We start from the raw sequence: 22,300 nt of genomic DNA on the forward strand, positions 1-22,300 counted from the left end.
TCCACGTTCAGTATTTCTTCCTTGTTATTGCTAAGTAGTATTCCATTTAATGAATATACCACAATTAGTTTATCACTTCACCAGTTGGTGGACATCTGGATTGTATTGACTCACTTTTGGCAATTAGGAATAAAGCTGCTGTAAACATTCACATAGAATCTTTGTATGTTTCCATTTCACTTGGATAAATTTATTTACTAGGAGTGGAATGGTGGCATAATGTGGTAAGTGTATGTTTAACTTTATAAGAAACTGCCAGACTGTTTTCCAGAGTGACATTTTTCATTTCCATCACTTCCACATCCTCACCAACACTTCCTATTGGCAGTCCTAGTGGATATGTAATGGTATCTCATAAGGTTTTAGTTTCTATTTCCCTAATGTCCAATGATGTTGAGCAACTTTTTTTTTCCTTTTTTTTAATTGAAATATAGTTGACATACAATATTTCAGGTGTACTACATAGTGATTTGACATTTGCATACATTATGAAATGATCACCAAGTCTACTAACCACCTGTCCCCATAAAAAGTTAATTTCAGGGCTTCCCTGGTGGCGCAGTGGTTGAGAGTGTGCCTGCTGATGCAGGGGACACAGGTTCGTGCCCCGGTCTGGGAGGATCCCACATGCCGCAGAGCGGCTGGGCCCGTGAGCCATGGCCACTGAGCCTGTGCGTCCGGAGCCTGTGCTCCGCAACGGGAGAGGCAACAACAGTGAGAGGCCTGCGTACTGCAAAAGAAAAAAAAAAAGAATTAATTGCAATATTATTGACCCTATTCCTTATGCTATGTAGTACTTATCCGTGGCTTGCTTATTTTATAAAGGGAGGCTTGTACCTCTTAATCCCCTTCACCTATTTTGCCCCCCATTCCCAGCTCCCTCCTTTCTGGCAACCACTCATTTACTCTTTGTATCTGAGTCTTTTCATTTTGTTTGTTCATTTTGTTTTTCAGATTCCACATATAAGTGAGATCATACAGTATTTGTCTTTTTTGTCTGACTTATTTCACTTCTCATAATACCCTCTAGATCCATTCATGTTATAGCAAAAGACAAGATTTCATTTTTTATGGCTAACATTCCATCGTATATGTATACCACATCTTCTTTATTCATTCATCTCTCAGTAGACACTTAGCTTGCTCCCATATCTTGGCTATTGTGGATAATGCTGCGGTGAACATTGGAGTGCATATAGCTTTTTTTTTTTTTTTTTTTTGCAGTACGCGGGCCTCTCACTGTTGTGGCCTGTCCTGTTGTGGAGCACAGGCTCCAGACACGCAGACTCAGCGGCCACGGCTCATGGGCCCAGCCGCTCCGCGGCATGTGGGATCTTCCCGGACCGGGGCACGAACCCGCATCCCCTACATTGGCAGGCGGACTCTCAACCACTGCGCCACCAGGGAAGCCCAGCTTTTTAATTACTGTTTTTATTTCCTTCAGGTAAATTCCCAGAAGTGGAATTACTGAATCATATAGTAGTTCTATTTTTAATTTTTTGAGGAACCTTCATACTGTTTTCCATAGTGATTGTACCAGTTTACAATCCCACCAAGAGTGCACAGGGGTTCCCTTTTCATTGAGCAACTTTTCTTGTGCTTATTTGTCATCTGTGTATCTTCTTTGGTGAAATATCTATCTAAATCTTTTGCCCATTTTTAAAAAATGGATTGTTTGTCTTCTTAGTATTAAGTTTTGAGAGTTCTCTTTATATGAATATGGGTCCTATGTCAGATACATATTTTGCAAATATTTTCTCCCAGTCTGTGACTTGTCTTCTCATTTTCTTAAGTTTTTATTATGAAATAACTTTAGGCTTATAGAAAAGTTGCAAAAATAGTACAGAATGTCACAGAAACCCTTCACCCAGCTTTCCCTGATGTCAAAATCTTACAAAGCTATAATACAATTATTAAAACCAGGAAATTAATATTGACACAATACTATTAAATACAGACCTTGTTTGAATTCCACCAGTTTTTCACCAGTGTCTTTTAATTTTTTTTTAATTTTATCATTAGAAGAGCTAAAGTTTTTAAATTTTGGTTCATGTTTTCTGAAGTTTATATTTTAAATGATTAAAAAATCTAAAGAAAAATATTTTGTTATATGTGAAATCAAGTCCAGCTTTTCAAATTTTTAATAGTTTATCCTTTTCATATCCTGTTTAAGAAATCTTTGCCTAATCTTAGGTCATTAAGATTTTCTTGTGTGTTTTCTTCTAGAAGTATAAGTTTTAGCTCCTACATTTAGTTTATAATCCATTTTGGGTTAGTTTTTTTATATGGTATGATATAAGGATCACTTTTTTGCCTATGGATATCTAAATATTGGAGTACTATCTGTTGTAGAGATTGTCCTTTCCTTATGGAACTGCCTTGGCACTTTTTAAAAGACAATTGACCATATGCAAGGGTCTGTTTCTGGACTTACTCTTCAGTTCTGTTGATCTGTTTGTCTATTAGAATACCACACTGCCGTCATCACTATAGCATTACAGTAAGTCTTGAAATGAGATAATGTAGGTGCTCCAATTTTGCTCTTTTATTTTCTCAAGCTTGTTTTGGGACTCCAGTTACAAGTATGTTAAGTGAGTGATACAGGTAGCTTAAGTCAGTGATGCTCTGCACATTTGTTTTCCAGTCTTTACTCTGTTTCATTTTGAATATTTATATTGCTGTGTTTTCAAGTTCACTAGTATTTCCTTCTGCAGTATCTAATGAGCCGTTAATCCCAATCAGTATATTTTTTATCAAAGATATTTTTCATCTCTATAAGTAGCATAAAGATCAAAACAAGGAAGTGCAAGTTCTGGAACTTTTGGGGATTTTCGCATTTGATATTTATTGTCATTTATAAAATTAAGAATAATATTAAACAACTGATTTTTCTCTTTCAGCTGCAGTAGACTGCTCAGTTCCACTAAGCATGAGTGCCAGCATCAAATGTAAGTAATTTTTAACATATTGTGTTTTTTTAAAAAAATTATGGTAAACTACACATAACCTAAAATTTACCATCTTAACCATTTTTTAAACTATTTTTTAAATAAATTTATTTATTCATTTTTGGCTGCATTGGGTCTTTGTTGCTGCACATGGGCTTTCTTTTTAGTTGCAGTGAGTGGGGGCTACTCTTCGTTGCGGTACACAGGCCTCTCATTAAGGTGGCTTCTCTTGTTGTGGAGCACGGGCTCTAGGTGCGCAGGCTTCAGTAGTTGTGGCACATGGGCTCAGTAGTTGTGGCTCACAGGCTCTAGAGCACAGGCTCAGTAGTTGTGGCGCACGGGCTTAGTAGCTCCACGGCATGTGGGATCTTGCCAGACCAGGGCTCGAACCCGTTTTCCCTGCATTGACAGGCGGATTCTCAACCACTGTGCCACCAGGGAAGACCCCATCTTAACCATTTTTAAGTCTACAATTCAGTGTCATTAAGTACATTCATAGTGTGGTACAACTATAACCACTATCCATTTCCAGAATTCTTTTCATCTTGCAAAACTGAAACTTCACACGCATTAAACAGTAACTCCCCATTCACCCTGCAACCATCGTTCTATATTCTGTCTCAATGTATTGGACTTCCCTAGGTAACTCATTTAAGTGGAATTATCCAGTGTTTTTCTTTTTGTGATTGACTTATTTCACTTGCACAGTGTCCTTAAGGCTCATCCATGTTGTAATGTGTCAGAAATCTTCTTGCTTTTTAAGGCTGACTAATATTCCATTGTATGTACTACCATATTTTGTTCATATGTTCATAAGTCAATGAACACTTGGGTTGTTTCCGCCTTTTGGCAATTGTGAATAATCCTTCTATAGATATGTATGTACGAATATTCGTTTGAGACCCTGCTTTCAGTTTTTCTGTGTATATAGCCAGAAATGGAATTTCTGGACCATATGGTAATTCTGCTTTCAATCTTATATTCCCAGTTTCCAATTTGAGGGTTCCAGTTTCTCCACGTCCTCCCCAACATTTGTTCTCTGGTTTTTTTGATAGTTACCCTCCTAATGGGTATTGACATGCTACGTTTTGAGGAAGCATTTTCTAACTTTTAAAAATCATCCATAAAAGAAGCTTTTATTGTATTTCTCAGTATAAGAACTTACAGTTGAGCCCAGGCTCTGCCAGAAAATCACTGTGTAACTTTGGATAAGTTATTTAACTACTCTGGGTTTCATTTTTCCTGTATATAAAAATTTGGATAGTGCTGAAAAGCTTGGCAAGGTTTAAGTTCTAGAATTCTGTGATTCTCACTGCCCTCAGCTTGTTAAGATTACTGAATTAGGGACTTCCCTGGTGGCACAGTGGTTAAGAATCTGCCTGCCAATGCAGGGGACACGGGTTCAATCCCTGGTCCAGGAAGATCCCACATGCCACCGAGCAACTAAGCCTGTGCACCACAACTACTGAGCCTGTGCTCTAGAGCCCACAGGCCACAACTACTGAAGCCTGCATTCCTAGAGCCCATGCTCCACAACAAGAGAAGTCACTGAGGTGAGAAACCTGCACACCGCCATGAAGAGTAGCCCCTGCTCACCGCGACTAGAGAAAGCATACATGCAGCAACGAAGACCCAACGCAGCCAAAAGTGAATAAATAAAATAAATAAATTTTTTAAAAATTACTGAATTATTCATTAAAAATACCATAACTGGCACTTTTCTTCAGATAAATATTAGCTACTATTTGTATCCTAATAGTTAACTGATAAACATGGTAGTTATTTGTATCTGAAAAACTATTGACATACATTATTATAGAATCATGATACATCTCCCCTTTGTATGTACATACATATGGTATGTACATAGAAAAATATTTCTATTTTTAGAAATCTTTACTAAGAAAATAATCAGACCACAAAATTTGAAATTCCTATTTTAAAATGTTCTGAAAGATACCATTTAAGACCTTTTGAGGGCTTTGAGTCCAATCAAGGAATGCATACTTTAAAATAGCCAAAGAGCATGGATATCACAGCCTGTGCTTGTCTTATTATAATTATATAAATATCAAATTCTATAAACTTTAAGTTTAGTATTTTCTTAAGCTGCTGTTTGAACATAATTGTTATTTATAGTTTGAGAGAGAATTTCTGCATTAAAAAATAAATAATAGCTTCAAGTAGTGCATGCTAAGTGATAAATGAATGAGAGCATAGATAGGAAAATGCCCCTTATGTACAATCTGGGAAAGATCACAGACAACGGGATTGGTTGTACCTATCTCTGCCTGTACATTTTCGTAGTGGAACAGATAGGAACAGATGGGACTTAAGCTGAGCCAGTTGCCACCAGTGAGTACACTGTCTTTACCAGGCCCTGTGCTTGGCGCTTTGTATTCTCCCTCTTCTGTGACCTTTATGTTTGCAACAAGCCTTCGTGTAGGTTCTCATATCTTTGAATGAGTCTTAGGATTTGAATAATTTTATAAGAAAGGTAAAGGCATTTTAGTCAAGAGTACAGTGTTGAGTATATGTTTTTAAAGACCAATTTCACCATAGCACACAAGCTATATGGGCTAGTCATTTTATGTCTTTCCCTCCTCTTTTGTAAAATGAAAGCTAGATAATCTCTAAGGATCCTTCCAGATTTTTAATTTCTAAGCTTTATATTTCTTCTTCTGTATCATATTAGTAACTTTTTATAGCACAGAAAACTGGTTCAATATTTATAGGCTTTCAAAATCTGAATAATTTGAATTAAGGTGGTTTTACCCAGTTGACATTAGATCAAATAATCCTTTTTAACTAGGCTCTAAATGGGAAAGTTTTGCTAAATTTTCATACTGAACAAGTTCCTGAACAGTAGATGTATAAGGTAAGACTATCTCTTTTTTAATTCAGGTTGTGTAATTAACAAGCCTGAATGTATGTATTAATCCTCTTACTGAACCAAATTCACCAATTTAAAATCCAAATTCACCAATTTAAAATAATCAGGCATTTTGCATATTTTGTTTAGTACACTAGAGTTTATTCAGTGATTAATTCAGCAAATATTTATTGGACACCTACTGTTTGCTTTTATAGACCTTACATTCCAGTTGAAGGAGACAAACAATAAGCAAATGCAAAGAAATAAGTAAATATAGACTATATCAGATGGTGATAAGTGCAGTGAAAAAGAATGAAGCAGGATAAGGGAGACTGGGACTTTGGAGAAGAAGGCCTCACTGATAAGGTGAACAGAGACCTGAAAGAAATAAGGGAGAAGCAAGTGGCTAAAGGAGGGAAGAGCAATCAAGATAGAGAAAACAGCACGTACAAAAGCCTTGACATGGCATTGTGATCGGTGTATCCAGGGGAACAGCAAGAAGAGCTGTATAGCTGGTGTGAAATAAGCCAGCTGAAGAGTGACAAGCGATGAGGTCACTGAGATGGGACAAAGAGATGCAGACCACATAGGGCTATGACTATTTGCAAGCACTTTGGCTTTCACTCTAAATGAAATTGGAAGCCATTGGAGGGTCTTGAGTAGAGGAGAAGGAACAGAGCCAGTTTAACTTTAAAAGCATCTTTCTGGCTGGTGAGTTAAGAATAGTCTATAAGGGGCAGTGGTAGAAGCAGAATGACCAGTTAGGAGACAGCAATTCAGATGAGAAATAGTGGTGACTTGGACCAAAGTGCCTGTAAGTAGAGGGAATGTGAAACGACTGGATTCTGGAAATATTTCAGATGTGTGTCAACAGTATTTACTGATGAACTGGATGTAGATAGAATATGAGAGAAAAAGAAGAGGGAGTCAAAGATGACTCCCAATACTTAGAGTCCGTCAACTAAAATGACAGTTACAATTTACTGAAACGAGGAATATGATAGGAAGATATTTAGGGGAGGAAGTGAATCAAGAGTTAAGTCTTGGTCATTGTAAGTTCAAAATAAATACCTATTAGAAATGCAAGTGGAGATGCTGAGGAGGCCGTTGGAATACAAAGTCTGGAGTTCAGGAGAGAGTTCCAGGATGGAGATAAAAATTCAGAAATTGATGACATATAAGTTGTATTTAAAGAATTACTCCTGTTTTTTGTTTTTAGAATTTAGACTTAGCTAGTGTTTATTTATCCCATGATATTTTCTGCTTTCAGTCAGCTGAGACAGGAGTTTTTCTTTTTGGCCATGTAAATGAAGAAAATTGTGATGGCTAGAAGAATTGCAAAGATTGTAATCACCAAACCAAAGTGTAATTAATAATCATTACTTTGTGTGTTACAAAGCTGATGCTCATTATAATCAGTATGAACTAACTTAGAAACAGGCTTTGTAGACATATTTTAAAAAAGAAATAAATCTGTGGTTTTGAGTCATCTCTGTTTTTATAAGATATACTCTTCTGTCATAGCAGACAACTGACTTGATAATTTCAGTCTTTATCAAAACTAGAATATCTCTATATACTTTGTTGAATTGTCTAAATAATGCCATATTCTAATGCATTAGAAAGGCTTTATTTTTTATAGCAGTTTTATTGACAAATAATTTTCATACCATAAAATTCATGGATTTTTACTAAGCTTACAGAATTGTGCAATCATCACTATAAACCAGTTTCAAAATATTTTCCTCACCTTAAGAAGATCCCCAAAATGATAGCTTTGCAGCTGCTTCCTCATCCCACTCCTAGCCTTGGAAGCCACTGATCTGCTTTCTTTCTCTATACATTTGCCTTTTCTGGACATTTTATATAAATGGAGTCATATATGTGTTTTTTTGCATTAGACTTTTACTTAGAATAATGTTTTTGAGATTAACCTATGTGGTAACCTAAATCAGTACTTCGTTCCTTTTAATTGTTAAATAGTATTCTGTTGTATGGATAATGCCACATTTTGTCTCTTTATCAATTGACTGACATTTGCACTGTTTCTGTTTTTTGACCATTATGAATAGTGCACTATGAACATTCATGTACAAGTCTTTCATGTGAATATGAATTTTCATTTCTCTTGGGTATACACCTGAGAATGGAATTGCTAGGTCATATGGTAAAATTATATTTAACTTTTTAAGAAACTGCCAAACTGTTTTCTAAAGTGGCCATACCATTTTATATTCTCGCCTCCAACATAATTAGGATTTCAGTTACTCCATATCCTTGCTAACATGTTATTGACTCCTTTTTTGATTATAGCCATTCTAGTGGGTGTGAAGTGGTGTCTCATTATGATTTTAATTTGCATTTTCCTCATGATTAAGGATGTAAAGCATTTTTTCATATGCTTATTGGCCATTTGTATATCTTTAGTAAGTGTCTTTTCAAACCTTTTGCCCCCTTTTTTTCCCCCAAATCAGGGTGATTTGAAACTTGAAATTATCTTGTCCATTAAGTTGATATAGATTCCAATTAAAAAGTATATGTTAAATTTTAAATTTTACATGAAAATACAAGTCAGTTTACTTATGGTTAGCCTTCTTTTGAACTCTGAAACTTGACTAGCTTTCATTTTGCCATTTTCAGTCTTTGATAATGACTCAATACCTGACTTAACGCACACTAAAATGTGAAACCCCCTTTTTCGTTTGTATTTTCAAATGACTAGCAGTTAAGAAAAATGGAAATCAGTTATCCTAATTAAAAATAATGTTTTAAAATTTAGTGTCTTTTTTTGACTCATAAAGCTTAAATTTTTATAGCATGTGATGGTATTGACAATAATATTTCATTTGCGGGGGAGTATATGGATTAATTCTAACTCTGCATTTGGTGATTGCAGTTACAGACAACACGGTCAAGCATTTCTAACCTTTATATCTCTGTATCTGCTAGGAATTGCTCCCTTGAGCCCTTAGGCTTAATCAATTTGTCATATCTTGTTTCTGCTCTTTAGCAGAAACAATCCATTTGAAGTTTCTATAAATATTTGTTATCTTTATACAGAAAAGTATATGGATTTTTATTTACATATCAGTAGTATAAACATTTTTAGCAAGAAAGAAGTGCCCTTTACTAGTTGTCTAACACCAAAAAAATAATTTTTCTATTTTATTCTGAATTTCAAAAGATTTTTTTCCCCTCAGATGCAGACCAACAACGAAGAGAGAAACTCAAAAAGGAATTAGCATGGTGTGAAGGGGAATTGAAATTAACTAAAACTGCAATGAGATCCAATTCTAAAAGTAATTCCAAGTCATTACTTAACACTCTACAAAAGGTAAGATAGTATTTTTACCTTTTAAAAGTAAATGTTTCTAAGATACTTCATTGGTGGTGCAGCCTGACTTTTTGATAATGTTTACTATAGGTCAGAATTGGTAAACTTTCCTGTAAATAGCCAAATAGTAAATATTTTAGGCTTTCCAGGCCACAACTATTGTGTCTCTGTCACAACTATTGTGCCATTGGAAAGCAGCCATAGACGGTACGTAAATGAATGGACGTAGCTTTGTTCTAGTAAAACTTTATTAACAAATAAAGTGGTGGGCCAGATTTGACCTGTAGGCTATAGTTTGCTGACCCCTGCTTTAGGTTTTTTGTGATACCCTTTATCATCTGATTAAGGGAATTCTTTTTGATTCCTTTTTTGCTAAGAGGATTTTTTTTCCTTTCTCATGAATGTGTGTTAATTTTATCAAATTCTTTTTCTGCATTTTTTGAAATGATGGTACAATTTTTGTTTTTAATCTATTCAAATGTAGTGAATTATAATCGAGTTTCTAATGTTAAATCAACTTTGCATCCCTAGTATAAACACAGGTTTGTCATGATGTAATTCCTTTTTTTATAGATTACCAGATACAGTTGCTAATATTTTGTTTAGGGTTTTAGCATCTATGTCTATTATTCATATTGACCTGTCATTTTCCCTTTTTTCTACTGTGTCAGGTTTTGCTAGCTTCATAAAATAAACTGGGTGCTATTTCCTCTTTTTCCATGCTCTAGAGTAGTTTATGTAAGTTTGGAATTATTTGTTCCTTGAATTTGATGGAACTCAGCATTAAAATTCTTTGGGCCTAGAGTTTTATTTGTGAGAAGATTTTTGACTGCAATTTTTGAAATCATTATAGAACTATTTTCATAAGTTGTACACATGTAGAAAGTTTCCATTTCATCTAAATTTTCAAATTCTTGGCATAAACTTGTTTATAATATCTCTTAAATCATTTCATAATCTCTCTTGAATATGTATTAGTTCCTCTTTTTATCCTAATGTTGTTTATTTGTGCCTTCATTCTTCTTTTCTTTATTATTCTCACAGAGATTTCTCATAATCTTTTTAAGGGCACATCTTTTACTCTATTTATCCTCTCTGTTGTACTTTGTTTTCTAGTTGGTAATGTTCATGCTTTATTTTCCTCTTTTGGCTTTCTTTGAGTTTATGTTACAGTACTTCTACTTTTGTTTAGTTTATTTTCAGCCTCACTTCTTTCATAGTATGAGCATTTTTAAGGCTATATGTTTTCCTTCAAGTGCTGCTTTAGCTGCATTCCACAAGTTTTGATACGTGGTATTTTTTTATGGTTCAGTTCAAAGTATTTTACAGTTTCCATTATAATTTATTCTTTAACTCAAGCGTCTTTTAGAAGTGTTTCTTAATCTCTATTTTTTTTACCTGGTTTTCTCTTTGTTACAGATTTCTAGCCTAATTGTATTTTGATCAGGGAACATCTGTATGATATCCATTTCTTGAAATTTGTTGAGACTTGTTTTATGGCCCAGTAGGTGGACAGTTTTTTTTTCTTTTATTTGTTTGGACAATTTTTTTTAATGCACTATGTCATATGTGTTTGAAAAGAACATATATTCTGTAGCTGTATGCAGTATTTAATATATAGTGTATGTATTAGATTAAGTTTTATATCTTTTAGATGTTCAAATCTTATTGATCTTTTTGTCTAATTAGTCTATCTTTTATTAAGAGAAATCTTTCACATGATTATGTATTTAGCTATTTCTCCAAGAATTAGTACTAGCAATTTTTGCTTTATATGTTTTGAGTCTATATTATTATATACATACAGACTTAGAGATGATATATTTTCTTGGTGAATCTAACCTATTGTCACTGTGGTTTGAACTTCTTTGCCTCGATGCTTTTTATATTAAAGTGTTTTCTGATAGTGATACAGTTAAACCAGCTTTCATTTCATTAGTATTCCTTTGGTATATCTTTTTCCTTTTTTTTTTTTTTTTTTTTTTGTGGTACGCGGGCCTCTCACTGTTGTGGCCTCTCCCGTTGCGGAGCACAGGCTCCGGACGCGCAGGCTCAGCGGCCATGGCTCACTGGCCTAGGCACTCCACGGCATGTGGGATCTTTCCGGACCGGGGCACAAACCCGTGTCCCCTGCATCGGCAGGTGGACTCTCAACCACTGCGCCACCAGGGAAGCCCCCACTTTTTCCATTTTTTAATCCTAATATTTTAGATAGGTTTTAGGTGGGTCAGATTATTCACTCTGATAATCTTTGCCTTTTAAAGTGGAGCATTTAGTATGTTTTTATTTCTTCTTTCTTCTTGTGTACTTTCTACTTGACCCACAGTAGTAGGCAGGATTCTAAGCCCCACAGTGATCCCCACCCTTAAACAATCCCCTCGTCTTGAATGTAGGCAGTACCTGTAACTTGCTTCTAACCCATGGGATATGGCAAAGGTGATGGAATATCACTTCTGTAGTTGTTATGTGGCAAAGTGAAGGGAATTTCCCCCTGTAGATTGAGAGAAAGGAAAAATAGGTCCGGGAGTAATTTCTGCAGTGGGTGCTGTTCCCCTCCCCTAGCCATGCCAAAGAAACAAGGGAAGGGGGATATTTTCTCAGGATTCTTCCTGCTCTTCCCTGAGAGCTACTGGTGGAAAAGCTCTTTCCTAGAGGAAAAGCCTGCAAGAGGGTACAAACTCCCCAAGTCTCAGAGGCTTCATACTCTTAGACTAGTCCACACTCAGTCCTTAGCAATTAGCTAAAAACTTCTAGCATAATCTTCTTACCAGTTTATATGTCATTCAGCAGCATCTGTCCCAAATAAGCAAATGCTTAGGTTCTGTTTCTCCCTGCAGGTACCTGTGGATTTTAGGTTAGTTGTGACCTTAGTTTTCTCAATAGTTCAAGAAAAATGATTAATTTGCAGTTTGTCCAGCTTTTTTTCTTATTATAATGGTGAGAGCTATGCTCTTTCCATTGCTCTCCATCTGTCAGCTGAAACTGGAAGTCTTTTTGTGTGTGTGATGGTCTCTTTTTAAACTTTTTAATTTTGAAAATTTTAGCATCTATAAAAATAGAGTGGTATAATGAACCCACATGTTCTTGTCCCCCAAGTGCAACGATGATCAATTCAGGGCCAGACTTATTTCATGTATATCCTCACTCACTACCCCCATCCCAGATTATTTTGATGCAAATACCAGATATATAATTTTATCTATAAATATTTCTGTATATATCTAAAAGACCACCATACCATTATTATGCCTTAAAAATTAATAATTCCTTAATATCATCAAATATCCACTGTTCACATTTCTCCATTATCTCTCTCTTTTTTTTTTCTTAAGTTTGTTGGAATTGGAATCTAAATAATTTCAACTAATTGATACATTTCTTTTAATCTATAATTTCTCTTTCCCCCACCTTTTTATCCCCCTACAATTTATGTGTTGGAAAAAACTTGAGTCACTTGTCTTGGCTTAAGGTTTTTGTGGACCATCTGGGTAATGCAAATTTAGGCTGCAAGCTTGTGTGGAAGCAGCATATGATTTCGCATTCTCAAAGGCCACTGTTCTCTCAGTGCCAGTGTTCAAGATGGGCAAGTTTCTTTGTAAGTCATCTAATTGGAGGGTAGCCATTGAGAGGATCCCAGATTCATGAGCATGCTCTCCTAGACTGTCTAGATTAGGCCCTGAGCTTTGTTTTCTGTCCCCTAGCAACTGTGATATGGAAAAACTATTGCCTGTTGGTAAAAGCCGTTTCATTTTTGACTCCAGCTCTTTCCATTGTACATGAAGATGTGACATATCAGTAGGCAGGTGTAAAGACTAAGGGCATTTGTGAATTAAGAGTGAACCTGGGTCCTTTTTCTCTGAGAAGTGTGGCAGAGCCATAGACCAGTTTTTAGTTGGGAAGTTATGTCATCATATTGACACTTTACAAAGACTACACTGGCAGCAGGGAAGGACAGACTAATTGTGTGACAGTTGCAGTATGGGGAAGAAATGATTAAGATATGATCTGTAAGACAGCAGAAGGAGCACAAGGAATATATATTTAGGAGACATTTAGAAAGTAGAATCCCCAGGCCTTGGTGACTGATCAGATGATATGAAGAGCAAGAGGCGGGAATTAAAGAGGTTTCCAGGTTTCTGGCTTGGGCAACTGGGAGGTTTCCAGGTTTCTGGCTTGCCTGAGTTTACTTGTTCGGACCTGCTTAATTTGAGATGCCTTTGGAACGTCTAATATATTCAGTAGAGAGCTGGATATAAGTATCTGTGTCAGGAGAGAGGTCTGGGCTGAAAATAGATTTGGGAGTCATCAGGAAAGCTGTAAATATGTTTAAGAGTCCCCAAGGCTGTTATATAGATAAAAGGACTAGGAATAGAGCTGCTTCCTTTAGAATAAATATACACTGTACCATCTGGGAATCTGTTCATCAATATTTCACTCATGTATGTATTTTCATTTTTAGTGATGGTACTTTTTAAACATATTTTAAAAAATATGTTTCTATTATCTAGCATTTTGAATATAAATTAATAATTATATTTTGAGGTAAGGATGGAATTTGTTGAAAATAAAATATATAATTAAGTCTGTAAATGGACGATGTTTTCCATTCATTTTTCCCTAAGTCACTGTAACCCTGTAACTTTTTGCTTCTAAAAATATAGTTCATTTATGCTTTTATATAAGTATATTTTTTACTCCATTTAGACTTAATAGTAATTTGCAATTTGCTTACATTTTTTATAATACTTGATGATGAATATTTAGATACATTCAAATTAAAATTATTATTTGGGGCATAATATTTTGATAATTGGGTGGGTTTATGGTTAACAGATACCTGTAGTTATAATCTGCATTTACTGAAAAGTTTGCTACAATTCAAAAGAAAGTGGTAACTTTGGCCTCTGGACATATTAGCTGTTTATATACATGAGATCATGTAATAAAAAACTTTTTCTTTAATTGCCCAGACTGTAATATGGGCTACTTATTTCCTCTTACATTTTGACTTACATGCTATCACCTCAGACACTTTTAAGTCTGCACCTTGTACCCCACACACAGTTATTCACCACTCACATCACTGGTGCAGCACATACCATGTGATATTAAGATTAATTGAATATATGAATGTGATTCATGTTCTTAAATAGATCTATTTTAAAAGCACTATAAAACAATGAAAATCAGAAGCTGTCAGTTTCTTTTGTAAAATACAATTTGAAGCTTTTTGCAAAATAAGTGTTAATCAAATTTCAAAATAAATTGTATCCATCCTGTTCTGCACTTGAATTGATTCCTCAACTGTTTTAAAACCTGACAATTGGAAAATCTTTGTATACCATTTCTTCTGACATTACCCCTGAAAAAGATTGATTTAATACTCAGTTGTTCTGTGATTGTAAAATTGGATAGGTATTCTTGACATAAAAACATGTATGTGTAAACTGTCAATGATTATCACTTTACATAAACTCTTTTTTTTTTTTTTTTTTTTTGCGTTACACGGGCTTCTCACTGTTGTGGCCTCTCCCGTTGCGGAGCACAGGCTCCGGACGCGCAGGCTCAGTGGCCATGGCTCACGGGCCCAGCCGCTCCGCGGCATGTGGGATCTTCCCGGACCGGGGCACGAACCCGTGTCCCCTGCATCGGCAGGCGGACTCTCAACCACTGTGCCACCTGGGAAGCCCTACATAAACTCTTAAATCACAGAAACAGTTTACAACAAATTGCATTAAACTGAAAGTGAAAGTGGTCAGATTACCACCAGAATTTTTGTTCCATTGACAATAATTGATAACACTTTTCTGATTTTAGAACTTTACAGTGATCTGCTATTTTAATTTTGGTGAATTTACCAGTGTGTTACACATTTTCTGTGAAAAGCATATCCAAGCTTTCTGATATTCATAGTTAAAAATTACATAATCTCAAAAAAGCAGATAGGTACAGTTGGTTTTGCACTGTGTTCTACTGGTTTCCAAGGAAAGAAGAAGTAGGATACAGGGTAGGAATTATAAGATACAAAGATACAGAAAAGTTTCATGCCTTCAGTTGATTCAAGAGCAATTTTCCCAGCCCATTTCAGACAGATGAGAGTATATTCCTGCCTTTAAAGACTTTCTTTAGTATTTCATTTTGTTTATTAAATAACCATTACCGGTAAGAATTTTCTCACAGGTAATCTAATGCCTTATGCATTTCTGCCTGCTATGATCCCAATTTGTTCTGTTCCCCAAGTGTAAATAATTCCTGTGATTATTATTTAATAGCCCTAAAAGATTTTTCAGATCATACTTAGAAATTGCTTTCTGGGGAGCCAGATTCCCCTGGTACATAAGCTGCAGTGTGAACCTAGTTTGGGAACACTTTTTACAACTAACATGTTAAAATCGTTAACTAAACACTACCCTAGTGACTCACAGTTTAATGCCAAAATACTTAGTTGCTTTGAGTAATTCTGCCTTATATTTGGGATAAAGTTGGAAAGCACTTGGAAAGGAAATAGGTGACTTGACCTATTTTAGGCTGTAGTCACAATACCTAGTTATCTGCAATTTCCTTGCTGAGGTACATCAATATGTAAGTTAGCTGACTTGTTCATTACCATGAAAGGAGTTAAAATCAGCTTAAGATTCCTGGTGGTGTAAAAAACTTAAACCTTACGAATACCCTGTAGAAATAGTTCTTCCAAAGTTAAACCAAACATATATACAATGGAATACCACTCAGCCATAAAAAAGAATGAAATAAAGCCATTTGCAGCAACAGGGATGCAACAAGAGATTATCATACTAAGTGAAGTTAAGTCAGAAAGAGAAAGGCAAATACCATATGATATCACTTATATGTGGAATCTAAAATATGGCACAAACGAACCTATCTATGAAACAGAAACAGACTCACAGACATAGAGAACAGACTTGTGGTTGCCAAGGGGGAGGGTGGGTGGGGGAGGGATGAATTGGGAGTTTGGGGTTAGTAGGTGCAAACTATTACATATAGAATGGATAAACAAAAAGGTCCTACTGTATAGCACAGGGAACTATATTCAATATCCTGGGATAAACCATAATGAAAAAGAATGTATATATGTGTATAACTGAGTCACTTTGCTGTACAACAGAAATTAACACAACATTGTAAATGAACTATACTTCAATTAAAAAAACATTTTTTTAATGGTTAAACCAAAAAGCAATAGAGCAGGCCAAAATGCCTTCCTTTCAAAGCTTTCCCCACTCATGAGAAGTTGAGAAAGAAACATATATGAACTTCCCTATGGCATAAATCTTTCTTAATTATGTTTAAAATATCAGTTACTTAAATCAGGGCTCCATACATCTATACATTGTGAAGAGAAGTTCCTTTTCATTCCTTCAAAGGCTTTAAGTCACAGAGGAACTGCTGGCACTGAAGGTGGTCATGACAGGGCAGGAATGGGTGGATGCTGCCACCAGCAGTGGTCGAGAAGGGGATTAGTACTCACGATTGGTTTGGAAACTCAAATAAAACTGACATCTACCTCAGTACACAGGTTCAAGACCACAAATATGGTTATATGTTATTAATCATTTTTTTAGTTTCAGAAAGAAAAATGATTGCTATTGCTTATATTAGAATTATATTTTTATATATTAATAATTCAAAAACTTGAATATAACTTCACATACAAATTTTCAGGAACATAAACATTATATTTGTAGAGCCCTGAGGCTCTACATTTTTTAATGTGTAATCTGGAGATCCCCAATTATCTGAATTTGTAAATGTAACTGATCACTGTTAAACCAAATGTTCTTAGCCTCCAGGAGAACGACAAGATGAAGATGCTATGTTAATCGAAGAAGTGAATGGATTTCCATCCTTTAAAAGGTCACCAGTAACTTCTTCAGAGCGACTACACTTAAATCCACCTAAATCCGATAAAGTCCTCACAAATGGTACTGAGAAGAACTCCAGTTCCTTCCTGTCCAGCACGGATTATGCTGCCTCTGGGCCCAGGAAGTCATCCTCTGGAACCTCCTACGGCAGAAGGCCCCGGGGCACATCCCTAAATTCCCAACGGTTTCAGTTAGTTTTTTCAAAAGCACCCAGTGGGGACCTTTTGGATAAACATTCTGAACTCTTTTCTAACAGACATTTGCCATTCACCCCACGCACTTTAAAAACAGAAGCAAAATCTTTCCTGTCACAGTATCGATATTATACACCTGCCAAAAGAAAAAAGGATTTTACAGATCAGCAGATAGAAGCTGAAACACAGACTGAATTAAGCAGGTATGGCACAACAGCCAATAGTAGATCCGTCAAGATGTGGTAGAAATTAAATAATATTCCTTACTTTATATCATGTACCTTATGTGCCACACTTAAGGTCTGGTAGTGCCCTTTTGATTAGAATGAGATTAATGTGACTTTTCCTTCTGCATGAATCACTAGAACTATCAGAGTAATTGTTGAAAAAATAAATAGCTATTAAGCTCCTTATAAACATGAATGTTATGTATTTTAATTTATTGTTTCAAACATGGGACTAGAACTTTTGTATGTTTTTAAATATACTTTCAGAGAATCCGTAAAATATGTCATCAGACAGCATTTGTGTAAATATGTTTATTGATTTATGTTAGAAATGGCAAAACAATGGGCTATATTGGGGGAGAAAAAGCAACTGTTTGTCTAACTAGCCCTATGCTTCCCTCCCTGCAGATACTCAGCAACAACTCCTCAGGTATAATGTAGACAATTGGGATAATTTCTGGAAATTAAGTATAATTTGCCTCAATAATATTTTCATATACAGTAGTGCCTGGCCCATAATGAATATTCATTAAAGGTTGCCAGATGATTGAAGAAAGAAACAAAGTTTGTAAAGTATTGAGTGTTAGCGGATTTGTGATTGTTTTTCCTAGTGTTATATAAATGAGTACTTATCTGGTGCTAGGTTTTAATTATTTTTAAAAGTAAAAAACAATTTATGACTAGTATTCTCTTCTCTGGGTAAAGATAAGAGGTATAGTAAGATCAGTCTGTATACATTTAAAGAATTAAGGAATTAAATCTAATAGAATTTTTAAGTGAAGAAGAAATGAGGGAAGCAAATACAACGAATACTTTTCTGATTATATTTTTGACAGCTTTTGAAAATAATGGTTTCCATTTCCCTAGTCCCATTCTGTCCAACTGAAATCTAGCTGCTATTCAAAAAAAGGAAAAAGAGGCATATGTAATCCAAACCATATCTATTTCCCGATTATATAATTAGAAAGTACACATTCTACAAGAATAGATGCATTTTATCTCTCATGTTTGAAGTTTATATTTTTCTAGCCAGTAAAGCTTATTATCACAGTGTTTATATTTTGAAGATTTAACAATAATTTCTTTTAAAATATTACAGCTTTCAATCTGATTTTGAGACAGTTGAGATTAAGAACTTCACAGATTCAGAAATGAACATAAAGCAGGTAATAAAAATGAGATTTCTTTGTGTCCCACATTAGAATTATAGCTGCTTTAACAGAACATGTGTAGCTATTTGGACTGTGAAGAATAATCTCTTGGTGACACTTCTTGCATGTGACACAACCAGTATACAGAAGTGTTGCTTGTTTACAGATGGTTATAGCTCTCTGTGAGTGGCCAGGTGGATCCTGCCCAATCCAGGAAGTCATTTTTTGTTGGCATCTTTTCTAGGTGGTTGGTTGGCTGGCTGGACAGACGGGTGGATGAGTAAAATACCTTATATGTTCTTTTCAAAGTTGCAGACTTGGATCACTAAAGGAACCAGAAAAGTTGTGCAGAAGTTATTTTAGTTTCTATGCCTGTATTTTTTTTTTGAAGAATTGCCACTGATTATATTACTGGAAATTCTACATTTTATAAAAACAGATGGATATCATTCTCCTGTGCTTGCTTTTACTTTTTTCTAGACTGTAAAGATCTTTTTTAGTGTTTGTATTTTGAATGTTTAGCAATCATTTATTTTAAAATATTATAGCTTTAAGTCTGACTTTGAGATATAAACTGATTGTTTTTATTTTAGGGGTATTAATCATACACTAATTTAAATTTATTGTTTGGGGAAAAGGTTTGTTTATTAAAATGTCAAGCAGATTCAGGGATAATATAAGCATACTCAGCTTCCCTCTTCCCTTCCGAAAATGGGTAGAGGATCGTAGTTTTCCATCCCAGCCATTGATAGCTGTTTGACATAGGGTTCTGCCATTTAAGGCCCAAGGACAAATCAGTTCCTCTGAGAGCTGAGTTTCCACCTCTAGAAAAACTGTACTTAATGTGCAGGATCATTAGAAGGATTAAATGTTGTAGGTAAACTACCTAGTCTGACCCGGGCTCAGTGAATGATGGCTATGACTAGCTTGAGATTTAGGAAGAGGGTTTTTAGCTCCATAGATAACTAAATAAACTAAAGCAGAAGTCCATTTTTATGACATAGTGCTCCAAATGTTTATCTAATAACCCTGTAAGAAAACGGCATGTCCCCTTACTCCATAATCTACTTGAGGAAGCTAGTAAGAGTATTAGCTACAGTAGATAGACCATCCTAACAGCACTTTTAAAACTGTAAAGCATTACACATAAATTAGCATTCTAAAGGTTAACTCTGATAATGCAAGTAAATGCTTGACACAGTATCTGGCCCCTCGTAAGCGTTCTGTAAAAGTAGGCTGCCATTGTGTTTGTTTTTTTCTTTATATTGTTGTTCATACTGCCGGAGCTACCACTGCTTCTACAATACATATTTGATAGGTTGGCATTTGAAACAGATGGACTATTTGAGTTTCTGAATAATAGGCTATTTTCTCTCAAGTTTACTTATTTGCTTGGATTCTCTTTATATGTTTATTTGTGGTATTCTTTAATGTCATTTAAAATATTTATCATTAAAATATAAGAAATTGTTTTACCTTGAAATAAATTTAAGAAAAAGGTCTTGATTGTATGAAAAGTGAATTCTGAAACATCCTTTGTCCTAATATATCAGTCACTTTTATCTACTGGGTACCTCTATGCTCTTTCATCAACTTTTTTGGAAATTTACTGTTCTGCTTTAGTTCTGCTTTCATAATGTATTTTTGAAGCAAAATAAAGATTTATTCTTCTCATTGCATCCCCAGGCATCTAGCTGTATGTCATATGGTACCAAAGGAAAAATAACCCCTTTACCTTTACAAGGGCATGAATTACCACAGGATGAGGTTAAAGACAGTGCTCTTCAGTGTTCCTCATCAAGGTATTTCACCTGTTTATATCTAACTGCTTTCCTGTGTAACAGATGTACAGACTTTGCAACATGAGGGGACTTCCCTGGCGGTCCAGTGGTTAAGACTCCCTGCTTCCACTCTAGGGGGCGAAGGTTTGACCCTGGTCAGGGGAACTAAGATCCCACGTGCCGCGTGCTGTAGTGGGGCAGTGGCGGGGGACGGATACTTCAGACTTGGAAACATGAGTACTGTTTTAACTGAATGCTCTCCCATCTGTTTTGGTATTACACAATTCAGTGGCCCTGTTAGTTTTACTAAGGAAGTATTATGAAGGTAGGTAGTCACTAAAAGTGTAAATGAATTCATTTTGCGAATTCATTAATAAAGGGAAAAGGGACACAGGCTTGTATTATTTACTATCCCTCTTCATATGAGAAAGGATTTTCCCCAGGACAGATCCTACAGCAGTGATGCTAACCAGTTTACATGGCACAGATAGTACTGAAGAACCCTCCCATTTGAGGATTCAGCCTTTGTGGTTTTGAATAGTCCTCATGTGCTAGTGCTTTATCCGTGCTTTGTAGAGGAGGCACTGTTTTTTAAAACGACCCCTCATGTTTTGGAATTACGGAACACTGCGCCTAAATAAAAATGATAGGTTAGCAGGTAGTACAGAACCTCAAAAATGCCTTTGATAGCTTCAGCTGTCAAATGCATTTCCAGTGTCAGAGTTTGGATATGAGATGAAGGAGGTGGAAGGAAAAAAAGACTAAAGAGCAAGAATGAGACATCCTGTAGCAGACTGGAAGCAAGCACACGCAGTCCTTCAGGGCCCAGGTCTTCCCTCAGGCCTTTCCTTAGAGAGATCTCACCTGGAAAGGCTTTGTGGGCGGAGGGAGTGGCAAGGGGGGTCATTGCTAACTTCTCTGTCTGGAAATTCATGATGCTTTAGTACTCAAAACTTAAGATACTCTCTTGAGCCAGTTGAGCCAGTCTGCAGTGAATATAAAGAATAACCTAAAGAAAGGGATAGTTATCTTTCCTAGTAGCTTCTATCTAAAAGAAGTAAAGTAAAATATTATAATTGAATATACCTGAATAGGAAGCTTGGAATTAACTAATGATGACATAACTGAATAATGACAAAATTTATCATAGTTAACAGCTTAAAATTTTTTTCTATAGGGAGATAGGTTTCCAAATATGTTTCCAACATCATTTATGTTTTAATCTTAGTCAAACTAATAGTTTATACAAGGTAAGTTTCATAGTACAATTTTTAAAAGGATCATGAATTTGTAATTACAAGACTAGTTTAAAAATCTATCTTTGCTACTTACTAACACATGACCTTGGTAAGTTACTTAGCCTTTCTGCCCCTTGGTGAATTGTTTAGTAAGTGGAAAAAATAACACCTACCCAATATACCTGACAGGGTTTTTCTGAAGATTAGATTAGATAATGAACGTGAAAAGTGCTTTAAAATTCTGAAACATATGATTAACATATTACTGTATGCCAAATCATTGTTTTGTTCAAATACTCTAATTTTCTCTTTCCAGGGCAGTATGTCAGTGTTCCCTGCAGCCTCCTTCAAGGAGAAAAATCTGTTCTGAGTAAGATATTTTTGACTTCATTTTGCTTAGTGAAAATGAAGAATTAAGACTCGCACAAATTATTATTAAATTAGTCAGGATTGAACACTAATCTTTCTTTACAACCAGCTTTGGGGTTCAGTCGTATAATGCACACCAAATCTGAGAGAATGACCAGAATTTTCTGAAATAATCATTAATCACTTCATCTTTATGTCCAGTAGAAATTTGTCCCTAAGTTAATAATACTTGCTATTTTTTTATAATTAGTACCCATAATTTTTATTTTTATAAATAAAAATAATAAAGAATAATAAAGA

The 22,300-nt window shown here is 35.4% G+C and overlaps 1 protein-coding gene across 2 annotated transcripts in view; it reads left to right on the top strand.

Moving 5' to 3' along the window:
• SPATA7 (spermatogenesis associated 7) overlaps positions 1–22,300 on the top strand; it is a 36,215-nt gene that overhangs the window by 8,238 nt on the left and 5,677 nt on the right. For both annotated transcript variants that reach the window (XM_082617193.1, XM_082617194.1), the window contains 6 exons: positions 2,901–2,948; positions 9,024–9,157; positions 16,962–17,437; positions 18,561–18,627; positions 20,299–20,414; positions 21,948–22,001. In XM_082617193.1, coding sequence (XP_082473319.1) covers positions 2,901–2,948; positions 9,024–9,157; positions 16,962–17,437; positions 18,561–18,627; positions 20,299–20,414; positions 21,948–22,001 — 895 coding nt within the window. The remainder of the gene's footprint in view (positions 1–2,900; positions 2,949–9,023; positions 9,158–16,961; positions 17,438–18,560; positions 18,628–20,298; positions 20,415–21,947; positions 22,002–22,300) is intronic.

This window comes from Mesoplodon mirus (assembly GCF_964341445.2).
Source record: "Mesoplodon mirus genome assembly, chromosome: 4".
Lineage (NCBI taxonomy): Eukaryota > Metazoa > Chordata > Mammalia > Artiodactyla > Ziphiidae > Mesoplodon > Mesoplodon mirus.